The following is a 14,901-nucleotide window of genomic DNA, read 5'->3' as shown; positions in this document are numbered from 1 at the left end:
GCAGGACTTGCAGATAGTGAGGAGCATTGTCAGAAGCTACAGAAGGATATTGATAGGCTGGAAATTTGGGCAAAGAAATGGCAGATGGAGTTCAATCCTGATAAATGCAAAGTGATGCATTTTGGTAGAAATAATGTAGGGAGGAGCTATACGATAAATGGCAGAACCATAAAGGGTGTAGATACGCAGAGGGACCTGGGTGTGCAAGTCCACAGATCCTTGAAGGTGACGTCACAGGTGGAGAAGAAGGCATATGGCATGCTTGCCTTTATAGGACGGGGCATAGAGTATAAAAGTTGGGGTCTGATGTTGCAGATGTATAGAACGTTGGTTCGGCTGCATTTGGAATACTGCGTCCAGTTCTGGTCGCCACACTGCCACAAGGACGTGGAGGCTTTGGAGAGAGTACAGAGGAGGTTTACCAGGATGTTGCCTGGTATGGAGGGGCTTAGTTATGAGGAGAGATTGGGTAAACTGGGATTGTTCTCCCTGGAAAGACGGAGGATGAGGGGAGACTTAATAGAGGTGTATAAAATTATGAAAGGCATAGATAGGGTGAACGGTGGGAAGCTTTTCCCCAGGTCGGTGGTGACGTTCACGAGGGGTCATAGGTTCAAGGTGAAGGGGGGGAGGTTTAACACAGATATCAGAAGGACATATTTTACACAGAGGGTGGTGGGGGCCTGGAATGCGCTGCCAGGCAAGGTGGTGGAGGCGGACACACTGGGAACGTTTAAGACTTATCTAGATAGCCATATGAATGGAGTGGGAATGGAGGGATACAAAAGAATGGTCTAGTTGGACCAGGGAGTGGCACGGGCTTGGAGGGCCGAAGGGCCTGTTCCTGTGCTGTATTGTTCTTTGTTCTTTCTTTGTAAGACTAGAAGGGGATAAACGTCATGCTTCATATAAAGGAAATCCTAGTTAGAGCACACCTGGAATACTTTCAGACACCTAACATTAGGAAGGATGCATTGGGCTTGGAGGGAGCACAGTGATGTTAATCTGGACTCTGATAGTTACATTTGGAGAGATTACACAAAGTAGGAATTTAGAAACAGTGATTTGATGTTTTCTAGATATTAAGATGAACAGATAAGAGTAGTTAAGAGAAGCTATTTCCACTTGGGGAGTCTAGGACTGGGCGACATTGATAAGCCTTCTTATTCAAAGGTGTTATGGAACAGCTGGAAAGGAAAAAAGGAGCCATTTTATCGAAGCTTTTCGTCTTGCATTCATTGGGACAATTCACAGGAATACCAATGTAAGAGAAACAGCAAATTTATACTAAATGAGATGAGAGTGCTGATCAGTTGGTAAGAAGAGAGGCGTTGCTATGGAGAATGCACCAGTTGATGGTGACTGACGATTATCTGCCAAGCATTGTTTGAAATTTAAATCAGGCAGCTTGACTTGCCTTGAAGAATGGTTGTCACTTAGTTTGTTGAACGAAAAAGGTGCAATGTGTGTATATGTTCTTTCTTTATTCAAAGTATAGTGTCCTACGTATTAATATGCAAGCCAATCTTAAATTGGTCGCCAGTGTAAATCTTAGTACATTGAGGATTATTTAGCCAATATTATCTAACATTGGACACTATGTTTTGAATTTTGCAAGCATGGGCTGGTTGGGTACAATCTATATCTTGCCCGTTACAAACAATGGAAGGGACAAGCGGTTTGATATGATGCACCAGTCTCTGGGATGTATGGCTACATACCTGGCATCACACTGGCAATGAAATTCATATACCATATTAATTTGTGCGATAAGCAGAAAGTCTTTTTGCCTTGAGGCCAGCACCTTGTTAGTGGTGAATGCCACTTGTGTTGCTACTGGATAGAAGCAGCATGAAACAATTAGCCTCATCTGTTGTTCAATTTTCAGCGATACCTTGCCCTTCTAGTGTAATCTGAGGTAGACTGGGCATGAAAAACATAGCTGCCAGACTGGGCCTACAACAGGTTCTGAGAAAGCTAAATCAGGGAAAAGGTTACTTGACTTTGCCCTTACCAAACTATCTGTTTGCAGATTCATCCAATCATAACAATAGCACAAAGCCCCACCTTCACAAGTACAGATAGATACCCTCCTCTGTATTTTATGCACTGCCACTGCACTAAATGGGAAAGATTCAGAACATAACAGATCAAAACTGGATATCTATGCTCTGGGCCATCAGCAGCAGAATTGCATTACACTATAACCTACAACTTCATGGACCAACATATCCCTCATCTACCATTATAATCAAATCAGGGATCAATCAGTGAGCAGGATAGACAAGCACATCAAGAGCAAATAAAAGCAAAAGACTATGGATGCTGGAATCTGAAACAAAAACAGAGAATGCTGGTAAATCTCAGCAGGTCTGACAGCATCTGTGGGGAAAGAATAGAGGTAACGTTCAAATCCGGATGACTCAGAAGATTTCGTGACAAAGGGTCATCCTGACTCAAAACATCAGGCCTAAGCAACTGTGGAGAGAGAAGTCAGACCTGCTCAGATTTTTCAGATTTTTGTGTTTTTATGTCAAGAGCAACACTGGGCAGAACTAAAAATGACTTGGCAACCTGGTGAAACTACAACACAGGACGACTTGCATGCTTAACAGCGGAAGCAGTTTGTTATCCAGAGTGCTAAGCGATATCATAACCACCAGATCAGATCAAAACTCTACAATCCTGCACATCCAGTTGTGGGAGAGGAGACTGAGCTCAGCAGGGTGTCAGCTAGGGGCCAGGAAAATTAGCATATCAGCCGCAGCACCCTCACTGTAGACTGGCTGTCTCTGCATATACATGAAATAGATAAAGTTTATTTATTAGTCACAAGTAAGGCTTACACTAACACTGCAACAAAGTTACTGTGAAATTCCCCTAGTTGCTACAGTCTGGTGCCTGTTAGAATGTGGGAGGAAACTGGAGCACCCGGAGGAAACCCACGCAGATGTGGGGAGAACACGCAAACTCCACACAGACAGTGACCCAAACTGGAAACCGAACCCAGGTCCCTGTCGATGTGAAGCAGCAGTGCTAACCACTGTGCTAGACAGCTCAGGCAAAGGTGGATGTTTCACTATATCTATCAACAGGACACAGCTGAATGTCTTGCCAACAACACCAAAATTGTAATAAAGACATGATTAAGTGACCATTGTCTGAATGGACATTCCACCCATCTACCACTACAGATTATGACATTACCGACGGGATGCGATTAAACGGCTATTGTCTCGGGCCTACCTCTTTGTATATATATATAAATAATTTACTAGTGTGCGTGACTCGAAACAATCATCTTTACTAAAAGTTGTAAGAAATGCCCTATAAAAAAGGCTGACTATACACTATTGAGCAGAGCAGACTGGAGAAGCCTTAGGAATTTTCCAGTTCTCCTCTCCTTATCAATAACGGTGTCTGAATATCTTTCGAGCACCGACACAGTCATGAATAGTGGTAGATTCCATGAATATCCCCATGTAGATAGTTCTGTAGCAATCTTCAACACGACTGGTGAGATGTTGTCAAGGCCCATATCCTTTGCTGCATCCAGGTTGTTCCTTAATAACGTATAGAGTGATTCAAATTAACTGAAAACTAGGATCTGTGATGGTGGGTTTCTCAAGAGAAAGCCTTGCGCTCCAGAACTAGTTGGATGGGGATGTCCACGCCTCGTCCTCAAGGGTGGCGTGATGGTACAATGGTTAGCACTGCTGCCTCACAGCACCAGGGACCCGGATTCGATTCCCGGCTTGGGTCACTGTCTGTGCAGAGTCTGCACATTCTCCACCGTGTGTGCGTGGGTTTCCTCCGGGTGCTCTAGTTTCCTCCCACAGTCCGAAAGACATGTTGGTTAGGTGCATTGGCCATGCTAAAATTCTCCCTTAGTGTACACAAACAGACGCTGGAGTGTGGCGACTAGGGGATTTTCACACTAACTTCATTGCAGTGTTAATGTAAGCCTATTTGTGACTTCAATAAATAAATAAATCCCAATGATGGCATTGCCAAGTACGTGAATGCAAAAGACAAGGTTGAAGTGTTAGCAATCAACAAGATAAAAGTGCTGAGTCCATCTCGAGATTCCCATCTATCCTGGACAGTAAACCATTCTATTGGTGTTGATGGCGTGGTATTGTCACTGGATTAGCAATCCAGAAGTCCGAGGAAATGCTCTGGGGACCCAGGTTCGAATCCCCTATGGCAGATGGTGACATTTGAATTCAATGGAAACCTGGAATTAAATGTCTATAAAACCATGGTTGATTGTGATAAAACCCAACTGGTTCACTAATGTCATTTAGGGAAGGAAGCCTGCTGTCCTTACCAGGTCTTTGATTTGATTTATTATTGTCAAAGTATTAGCATACAGTGAAAAGTATGATTTCTTGCACGGTATACAAACAAAGCATTTTTAAAAATACTTTTCCAATTCAATCAAATCAAATCCAATTCAGAGTCTCAACAAGTTGAGACATTTCCGATCCAGGCTGACAAGACAGGGCGAGCGACCAAACCACCCTGTCCTGGGCCTGATCTACATGAGCCAAGCTGATTGGAGGAGGGGGAGGTTCCTCCTCCAAGACTTGAGCTCATTTGCATCTTAGCCAAAAGGCCGAGATGCCGCTTTAAAAAATTGCTTCATATGAAACATATGAAGCTTCAGTGTAACCTAATGATCTCAACCAAGTTATGGGGAAAGGGCAGGAAAGTGGACATGAGGAATGTCAGTCCAAAGATGTGCGGGTTAGCTTGATTGGCCAGGTTAAAAAATTGCCCCCTAGAATCCTGAGATGCGTAGGTTAGAGGGCTTAGCGGGTAAATATGTGGGGGTAGGGCCTGGGTGGGATTGTGGTCGGTGCAGACTCGATGGGCCAAATGGCCTCCTTCTGCACTGTAGGGTTTCTATGATTCTATGATTCTAAGTGCGGCCAACCATGGGCTGCCGACCATACTACACTTGATCTTAGCCAAAAGGCAAACAAAGCATACCATAGAGAAGGAAAGGAGAGAATGCAGAATGTACAGTCATAGCTAGAGTGTAGAGAAAGATCAACTTAATATGAGGTAGGTCCATTCAAAGTCAGATGGCAGCAGTGAAGAAGCTGTTCTCGAGTTGGTCTGACATATGCGTGACTCCAGATCCACAGCAATGTGGTTGACTTTGAAATGCCTAGCACAGGAGTTTCCAAACTGGGTTCCCCGAGAGCCTCCCTGGGGTTCTGCAGGAGGCCAGGCTGATCTACATAATGAGTTTTCCAGAATCCAGCCTCTGATTGGTTGAGCTGGGAATGGCACAAGTCTCAGATTGCATAGATCAGGAGGGGAAAAGGGAGGGGCAGTTAGGCCTGCGATGGGGGTTGGTGGTGGGGAAGGAATGGAAAAGGTGGTCCAAATGACCACAAGAAATAGAAACAGAAATAGGCCATTTGACCCCTTGAGTCTGTTCCACCATTCAATAGAATCATGGCTGATCTGACATTCCTCATGTCCACTTTCCTGCCCTTTCCCCATAACCCTTGATTTCCTTACTGATCGAAAATCTATTTCAGCTTTAAACACTAAGCCCCCACAGCTCTCTGTGGTAAGGAGTTCCGAAGGCTCTAAGCCCTCGAAAGAAGAGATTCCTCCTCACCTCAGCCTTAAATTGGCACCCCTTTATTCTGAGACTATGCCCTCTGGTCCTAGACCCTCCCATGAGGAGAAACATCCTCTCAGCATTTACCATGTCAAGCCCCTTAAGAATCCTAGATGTTTCAATGAGGTCACCTCTCATTCTTCTAAATTCCTATGAATGGAGTCCCAACCTGTTTAATCTATCCTCATAACACAATCCCTCCAGACCGGGTGCTCACATTTCTCCAGGTGTGGTCTCACCAGTATCTTGTACAGTTTCAGCAAGATGTCCCTACTCTTTTACTCCAACCCCACTCCCCCCTTGAAATAAGGGTCAACATTCCATTAGCTTTCTTGATTACCTGCTGCACCTGTGTTCTAGCTTTCTATGTTCCATGCACAAGTACCCCCAAGTCCCTTTGTGTTGCAGCTTTCTGCAGTTTTTCTCCATTTAAATAATACTGTTTGTGGCATGATGGTGCAGCACAGTGGATAGCACTGCTACTTCACAAAGCCTGGGACCCTTCACAAAGCCAAGGATTCCAGCCTTGGGTAACTGTCCGTGTGAAATTTGTACGTTCTCCCCGTATCTGCGTGGATTTCCTCCGGGTGCTCTGGATTGGCAATGGCTAAATTGCCCCTCAGTGTCCCAAGATGTGTAGGTTAGAGGGATTAGCAGGGTAAATATGTGGAGTTACAGGAATAGGGCCTGGGTGGGATGTTCTTTCAGCATTGGTGCAAACCTGGTGGGCCAAATGCCCTCTTTCTGCACTGTAGGGATTCTATGATTTTGGTCTCCCCTCCAAAGTGAACAACTTCACATCTTCCCTCAAAATGCTCTATTTGCCCACTTAAACCATCAATGTCTCTTTGTAAACTGTTTGCATCTCTCTCGCAACTTGCCTTTCCAACTATTTTTGTATCATCTGCAAATTTGGCTACAGTACATTCGCTTCTTTCCTTCAAGTCATTAATGGATATTATAAACAGTTACAGTACCAGCATTGTTCCCTGTGAAACTCCACCTGAAAAAAAAACCCCCTGATTGTCATTGTTTCCTGCCCATTAACCAACTCCCTATCCGTGCCAAATATACGGTAAATATGGTCAGGCCAGTAGCGGCAAGGAAACAGAGAGTGGCAGTTGTGCCCAGGGCCTGCAGTAGGGCTATGGAGAGTTGTGTGTCCAATATGAGAATCCAGCATTCCTATTTGAACCAAAGGAGCAGCAAAACTCCCTCAATTACAAGTGACAAAGGTGTTTATATTAAAATGTATATATGTAAGAAATAGTAAAGACTATCAATTACGTTTTTGTATGTTTTAGTGCAATGTGTACAAACAAACATAACAATATTTCTTAGGAGTTCCTTCAGTACACATGGAAGGTCAAAAGGGTTCTGTGGCTGGAAAAGTTTCAGAAACCTTGGCCCAGCAAGTTCAAGGGCAATTAGGGATGGGCAATAAATGCTAGTCTTACCAGCAACACAACACCCACGCCTCAATCAAGCCTTATAGTTCAATTTTCCCAGTCTTTATTTACTAGTTACACAGAATCGAGTCGTTTTGTATGTACAGTTCACGCTTTTTAACTCCAAACAAGGTGGGAGAATTCGACACAAATTTTCATTCGACGATTTTTTTTGTTTGCACAACTAGTTGCCACAAAATTAACGTCAACCCTTAATGTCACAATCATTAGTTCTCTCCACGCTCTGTTATTGTAACTTCGGCCAATTTAAGGTCTCACTTCCATTGATTTTTTTTTGTTCGTCGCACACCGAGGCTGGAAAATAAAAGATGCATCAAATAGCAGAATTTTAAAAAATACATACCTCGATTCCCTCTTTTCCTAATAATGGCGACTCCTCGCTAGTTCCGGAATACAAATATCTATATATATATTTCTGCATCCGGAGTAACCAAAGAGCAGCAGAAAATGATGATGCCTGGAAGGGACGGATTAAGCTGTTAGCACCGTGTAACTTGCACTGGTCCAAGCACAGTCCAACTCACCACCACCCAATCGATGGCAGCAGGGTGAAAGAACAACACCTGACATCGCGGACAACCGGAGGGAATTGTCGTTCCTGTCGGCGACTCCGCGCCAAGGACTACAATTCCCAGAGTGCTTAGGGACCAGGCGCATGCCCAGTGAAGACGGCGGTTTAACATTTCAAAATGGCGGTAGATTTGAGAGCGTTCTGGAATAGTTGGGACTGTCAGTTAAACCGCCGCTCTCGCGCACGCTAGACAGGCGCTGGCTGTTAGCCTCTGGATGCACCGCCGATAATTAGCGATTGTAAGTTTACCCCTGGAATTTAAACCAATACGTTTGCGAACTAGGGTTTATTCCGGCGATGATCGTGGTGCGTGAGGCATTCTTGGAGCGACTCTTGATACTCCTTTAGCTGTTTTCGTGCTTGCATCTTCAGTGTGTATTAATGTTGAAGCTGTGAACAATGATTACAAATTCAAGACCGGTGGGAGGCTTTGACAGTGTTTGCTGATGAAGCCATCAAGTGGCGACTTAACAAAAGACCAAAGCGTCAGAGCTGAAAAATAAGCGATGGACCGATGCGGTAATACAATAAGCACAATGGGGCATCTTACGACGCTATAGGTCTATATCAATTTAAGTTGTTTGTATCAAAAACTTCTAGTGACTATTGATACTATTTTAGAACATGGTGACGTTTTATTGGCTGGTTCAGGTACGTGTGATTAAAAAGTAATGGAAATGGCTGATAAGGGTTATGTGGTCCATGATATGTATGTAGATCGTCCGTTAAGAGTACCACATAATGGCCTTGTTAGCAAATTTTAAAACCCATTTAATTAATTATGTCATGAGGTGTAAGTGATTGATGAAGTATTGATATGAATAGTTTTTTATACTGGAGGGAATTGCATATAAGACAATGAGACATTGGAGCAGAAGTAGGCCATTCAGCCCAGCGAGTCTGCTCTGCCATTAATCAGTCTATCTCAGCCTTGAATAGACTTAGTCTTAGTTTATTCATTAGTATCACAAGTAGGCTTACATTAACATTGCACTGAAGTTGGTGTGAAAATCCCCTAGTCACCACATTCTGGTGCCTGTTCAGCTACTTTGAGGGAGAATTTAGCATGGCCAATGCACCTAACCAGTACCTCTTTTGGACTGTGGGAGGAAACCAGAGCAGACATGGGGAGAGCATGCAAACTCCACATAGACAATGACACAAGCCAGGAATCAAACCCGGGTCCCTGGTGCTGTGAGGCCATGATGTGGAGATGCTGGCGTTGGACTGGGGTAAGCACAGTAAGAAGTCTCACAACACCAGGTTAAAATCCAACAGGTTTATTTGGTAGCATAAGCCACAAGCCTTCGGAGTGCTGCCCCCTCGTCAGGTGAGTGGGAGTTCTGTTCACAAATGGGGCATATAAAGACACAAACTCAATTTACAAAATATTGGTTGGAATGCGAGTCTTAAAGACAATGTGAGTGGAGAGAGGGTTAAGCACAGGTTAAAGAGATGTGTATTGTCTCCAGCCAGGGGAGTTGGTGAGATTTTGCAAGCCCAGGCAACTCATGGGGGTTACAGATAGTGTGACTTGAACCCAAGATCCCGGTTGAGGCCGTCCTCGTGTGCAGAACTTGGCTATCAGTCTCCGCTCAGCAACTCTGCATTGTCGTGTAGGCCGTCTTGGAGAACGCTTACCTGAAGATCAGAGGCTGAATGCTCGTGACCGCTGAAGTGTTCCCTAACAGGAAGAGAACACTCTTGCCTGGTGATTGTCGAGCGCTGTTCATTCATTCGTTGTTGTAGCGTCTGCATGGTCTCCCCAATGTACCATGCCTCGGGACATCCTTTCCTGCAGCATATCAGGTAGACAATGTTGGCCGAGTTGCAAGTGTATGTACCGTGTACCTGGTGGATGGTGTTCTCACGTGAGATGATGGCATCCGTGTCGATGATCCGGCAAGTCTTGCAGAGGTTGCTGTGGCAGGGTTGTGTGGTGTCGTGTACACTGTTCTCCTGAAGACTGTACATACACTTGCAACTCGGCCAACGTTGTCTTCCTGATACGCTGCAGGAAAGGATGTCCCGAGGCATGCTACATTGGGGAGACCATGCAGACGCTACAACAACGGATGAATGAACACCACTCGACAATCACCGGGCAAGAGTGTTCTCTTCCTGTTGGGGAACACTTCAGCGGTCACGGGCATTTGGCCTCTGATCTTCGGGTAAGCGTTCTCCAAGGTGGCCTTCACGACACACGATGACGCAGAATCTCTGAGTAGAGACTGATAGCCAAGTTCCGCATACATGAGGACGGCCTCAACCGGGATCTTGGGTTCATGTCACACTATCTGTAACCCCCATGACTTGCCTGGGCTTGCAAAATCTCACTAACTCCCCTGGCTGAAAACAATACACATCTCTTAAACCTGTGCTTAACCCTCTCTCCACTCACATTGTCTGTACCTTTAAGACTTGATTACCTGTAAAGACCCGCATTCCAACCATTATTTTGTAAATTGGGTTTGTGCCTTTATATGCCCTGTTTGTGAACAGAACTCCCACTCACCTGATGAAGGGGCAGCGCTCTGAAAGCTTGTGGCTTGTGCTACCAAATAAACCTGTTGGACTTTAACGTGGTGTTGTGAGACTTCTTGCTGTGAGGCAGCAGTGCTAATCACTGTGCCGCCATGCTACCCTCTGAGCAGGAACTTGCAGTCATCAAGAATCTGATATAGCATGCCGACCTCTGGGATCTACGTGAACAGAGCAGGCAACGCTATTTCCTTAACCAAACTTAACTACTTAATACCAAAGCTTGAGGAGAAGCAGGAAAAAGTGGATAGCAACTTTCTGGTTTTCGTGTTTAACTGTGTGTTTAATGTGTGGCCCCTTGAAGATGCTGTCATAGTAGTGAGTACTGGTAGCCTCACTGTCATTTCTACTCCAAGATCGGGATAACAGATGTTATAATGATAATCCTGCATGCATCCTACATCTGGACCTGACTTTGGAGTTATGGGCTAGGGCTATTATCTGGAGATTGAGTTATTGGCTAGGGCTAAGGTTTCATAACTATGGAAATTTAAGGCTGTGCATTATGCTGACATCTGTGAAATTATCTCAACATTGCCTGCAAAAGGTTACCATTGTCAACATCTGAATTGCAAAAATTGTTATGGATGCTACCATTTTCTCTAAATTTCAGGAAAATTGGTTAAATATGTAAAGATATTTTTATACCTGAAGGAATGTCAGTGCTGAGCTAGGAGACAAAAACACTACAATAGGATTCATTTTTAGTTTCTGTAGCAAAGAACTCCTGCAGGGATAATCGAAATTATAGTCTCCGGTGAGGTTTGGACTGTTGGTTCAAAAATATGAAACCCAGCCACAACAATCACTATTTTCTTTTAATTATTTAACATATTTACATACCAGTTAAGTAGCCTGAGATGCTTCACAGAAGGGCAGACCAAATTTGGCTCCAAGATTCATAGGAGATGTTAGGACAGATTAGCAAATGGTCAAAGAGTAGGTTTCAAGGCATGCCTTAAAGGAGAAGAGAGGCAGAAAGGTTCAGGGTGACAGTACCAGAGATGAAGCTAAAGTTGCTGAAAGTACTGTTGCCGGTATTTGAGTAAATGTAATCAGAGATGCGCGGTGAACAAAACTAGAGGAGTGCAAAGTTCTAGGGTGAGAAGGGTGGTTATAGGTCTGAAATAGAGATGGGGAGGGATTTCTAAACATGAATGAGACCTGCTGGACCAGGAGACAATGTAAATCAGAGAGAACATTGGTGGATTGGTGAATGGGAGTTGATGCGAGTTAAGATACGGGCATCACAGTTTCGGATGATGTCAAGTTCTTGGAGGGATGGTGGCTGGGAGAATATTGGAATGGCCAAGTCCAGAGGTGACAAAAGGCATGGTTTTAAAGCAGATAAGTAATGTCACAGAGATGAAATAGGCAATCTTTGTGATGTTGTGGATATGCAGTCGGAAGCTCAACTCTGATTACCCTTCTGTGAAACATCTCAGGATACTTAACTGATATGTAACTATGTTAAATAATTAAAAGAAAATAGTTATTGTTGTGGCTGGGTTTCAGGTTGGATAGGATGCTAACGTTGTGACTGGTCTAAGGGTTGAAGGGGGCAGTTATTGTTAGGAGATAGACCTGCTCTTCAGAGATGTGTCCATCAGTAAACTATCTGTGTGGAGTTTGCACGTTCTCCCTGTGTCTGCGTGGGTTTCCTCTGGGTGCTCCAGTTTCCTCCCACAATCTGAAAGACGTGCTGGTTAGGTGCATTGACCCGAACAGGTGCCGGAGTGTGGCGGCTAGGGGAATTTCACAGTGACTTCATTGCAGTGTTAATGTAAGCCTTACTTGTGACAAATAAACTGTATAAAAATATTTTAATGAGGCCGAACATCTCAAATTTAGCCACAGTTTTAACTTTTGTTTGCTTGGAAACCTAGCCTTAAGGCAATCAGGAAATCTATCAACTGAAGGTAGATGAGAAGGTCTAGGTCCATCAGATAAGTATCTTCACAGCACTGCCTGTGGACCACAGCAATGGCTGTGCCCTGGCCCTGTAGTTCTACAAGCAAACATATTTCCACTTCTGAAATCCACCTCTCCCCACATCCCAAATCTACTAGCTCTGCAACCTCCTTTTTCTCCCTGCCAAAAACTCCCTCTCTCAATGTGCTCTTAGCTCACTATGTTCTTCTCCCCGACCCCCCCCGCCTTGATATTGCCCTACTTTTTGAATTCCCAGTGCCAGTTGTTTACTATATCCTTACTATTATATTTCACCATTAAACAGTCATCTTGACAGCATTATAACCCGTTACATTGAATCTCATCTGATAATTTTAAGCCCTAAAGTTCAGTTTAGGTGAGTTCTTGGAATTTCAAAATTATTTGGAATGACCGTTCATTTTTAGTACTGATGGCTTCACTTTCCATCATTCTCATAGCAAGCTGCTTTTTTCATTTTGAGTAGATGTTACAGCTTTTCCATATTTTCAGTTAGAAAATTGCATATTTGGTTTGGTCTGGTTAGCTTTGTCAAGAACAATATCATCATCGAGGTTTTGACCTTTTAACAAAGCAAAGAACCACCCAGTTCATGTTTCAATTCCTGAAGTCCATTCTCTTTCATGGCTGCAGACCTTCTACTGTCCCAAGTCTGTAAATAGAGTCTCAGCCAGCCATATAGTTGAATTGTTGTCCTCCTATTTAAATAGATTCCCTGATCTCCATGGTAACCAAACTACATAGGCTTGTTGTCAAACAGACCTTGAAGCAGATCACATGACTCTCTCCACTACTTTTACACTAAATTTAAAGAGATGTTTCAGAATAGTACAATCTTATTAACACCTCGCGTTCGTAACAGTCAGTCTCCTTTATCCAGTTGTGCTGGGGCGAGCTGGACCATCCCAGGTAACAAAATTTAATTTGGTGTAGAACAGAGATAGATCTTTGTCTGTAGGGCTAACTACTTATTGGATAATTTCAGAGCTTTTGGAGGAATTTGCTTTGGATTTTAATCTAATTCTGCATTTTGAGAGAAGTAACATCTTTTAATTTTTGCAGAATTGTGAAATGCTTGGGACACCAAAGCAAGAATTTAAGATTTTTCCATGATCAAAACAATTTGATGGAAAATTTTAAAATGTCTGCAGTGATTAACAACCAAGGACAAAATTTCTTGGCTGAGTGGACGACAAATGTTACTCGTGCAGGAGTAATATTGAATGCTCCTTTTTGCTTCAATGATACCAACACATCTGCTCATGAATGTAGAAGTGCTGATGACTCATTCATTGCTCAGTTTGTTCCACTTCAGTTCTCAAATAGCAGCAGTTGCACCAGCATTGATTCTCTTCTTGATGAGCCTCTTCTGAATGTGAACATACCAAATGGAAAGGAGAAAACTGCTTTTAATATCAAAAATTCATTGACTTCAAATCTTCACTCAAATATGATACAGCACACATTTTCATCCCAAAATGGTTTATTGTACTGTAACAATGAAGCAGTGAAGCAAGCTGAAGAAAAGATCACCTGCAATAATGCTCTCATACAAAGACTTGAACAGGTGTGTACAATAAAGATTTATGTAATCCATTCTGCACATTGTCATCCAACATAGCAGCTGTCTTTGTACAATGGCAAAAGTTGAGTTTAATTGGAAGTAAATATTTTCTGAAAACTTTTTGATTTTTTTGAATCAATATTATCATCTTTGGAATTATAATTAAAGAAAAAGTCACCAACTATAATAAAAGCAAAATACTGTGAATGCTGGAAAAACTCTGTGGGTCTGGCAGCATGTGTGAAGAGAGAAACGGAGTTAATATTTCTGGTCCAACCTGACTTCTTTGGAGCTGTCAGACCTGCTGAATTTTTCCAGTACTTTTTATCTTTATTGAAGTCTCTGACTATAATGGCCTGTAACTTCTTGGCTCCCCAGCATTGGATTTGTGGGTACTTCAAAGATGTATTGGAGAATCCCTCTCAGACGTTCCCAGGAAAGGGTTTGCAAAAGCGGCAATTGTTCAGAAGCACTAACTTTCCCTCAACAGTTGTACTGTGCTGGTAATGCTGGTAACCATACAACAAAGTGATTTAAATTCCTAACTTTGGATGGTTCTGCCAGTGTTACGTTAATAGTTATTCTGAAAAAGTTAGAAGACATAAAACCATTTCTAACTTCAATGTAACTTGTATATACTGAGACCAGTCCCACATGGGACACCCACCCACACAAATACAACTGTCCACCCCAAGACCGGTTCCCATCCACTTACCTTAGATACTATTGTCATTGGGACCTTTTAAAAACTCATCTGTTTTACGGCAGCCAGTATCTGCCTTTGCTGTGATTCTTTTGGATGTTGACACTGGACCGGGTACACACTACACTGGCTGAATCACATCTGGCTTGAGTCAGGAAGGTCGGCTGAGACAGGCACTGAAGCAATTTAGCGAAGGTAAGTGAGTGGCAATCCGATGCTGATTGCCACTCCAAGGAACTTGCAGCCCAATATGTTTGTTTTTCAGTGTATTCTTTATTGATTATGATAATTTCATACAACAATGTGTTTCTGTTTCCCACCATCTTTCCCAGCCTTCATGTCTTTGAAAGATCCCGTTCCCAATTGAACTGCTTGTAGAAGCTTTGGCTCAGTGGCAGCATGCAAGACAGAAAGTTGTGGTTTCAAGCCCCACTTCAGAGACTTGAATACACAATCGCAGCA

At 43.3% G+C, this 14,901-nt stretch overlaps 2 protein-coding genes across 11 annotated transcripts in view; one reads left to right on the top strand and one right to left on the bottom strand.

The window, feature by feature from the left end:
• parp4 (poly (ADP-ribose) polymerase family, member 4) overlaps positions 1-7,592 on the bottom strand; it is a 109,159-nt gene extending 101,567 nt beyond the window's left edge. For 6 of the 7 annotated variants that reach the window (XR_013498885.1, XM_078222080.1, XM_078222083.1 and 3 more), the window contains exon 1: positions 7,454-7,592. The gene's annotated coding sequence lies outside the window, so the exon portion shown is untranslated. The remainder of the gene's footprint in view (positions 1-7,453) is intronic. The other variant, XM_078222081.1, reaches the window with a different exon arrangement.
• Positions 7,593-7,763: 171 nt separating this feature from the next.
• cpap (centrosome assembly and centriole elongation protein) overlaps positions 7,764-14,901 on the top strand; it is a 74,362-nt gene continuing 67,224 nt past the window's right edge. The window contains exons 1-2 of one of the 4 annotated variants that reach the window (XM_078222075.1): positions 7,764-8,332; positions 13,235-13,739. In XM_078222075.1, coding sequence (XP_078078201.1) covers positions 13,299-13,739 — 441 coding nt within the window. In that variant the 5' untranslated portion in view covers positions 7,764-8,332; positions 13,235-13,298. The remainder of the gene's footprint in view (positions 8,333-13,234; positions 13,740-14,901) is intronic. The other 3 variants (XM_078222076.1, XM_078222078.1, XM_078222079.1) reach the window with 3 other exon arrangements.

This window comes from Mustelus asterias, chromosome 10, assembly GCF_964213995.1.
Source record: "Mustelus asterias chromosome 10, sMusAst1.hap1.1, whole genome shotgun sequence".
Classification (NCBI taxonomy): domain Eukaryota; kingdom Metazoa; phylum Chordata; class Chondrichthyes; order Carcharhiniformes; family Triakidae; genus Mustelus; species Mustelus asterias.
The sequence above is the reverse complement of the archived record's forward strand: the minus strand, read 5'-3'. Positions and strand labels throughout refer to the sequence as shown.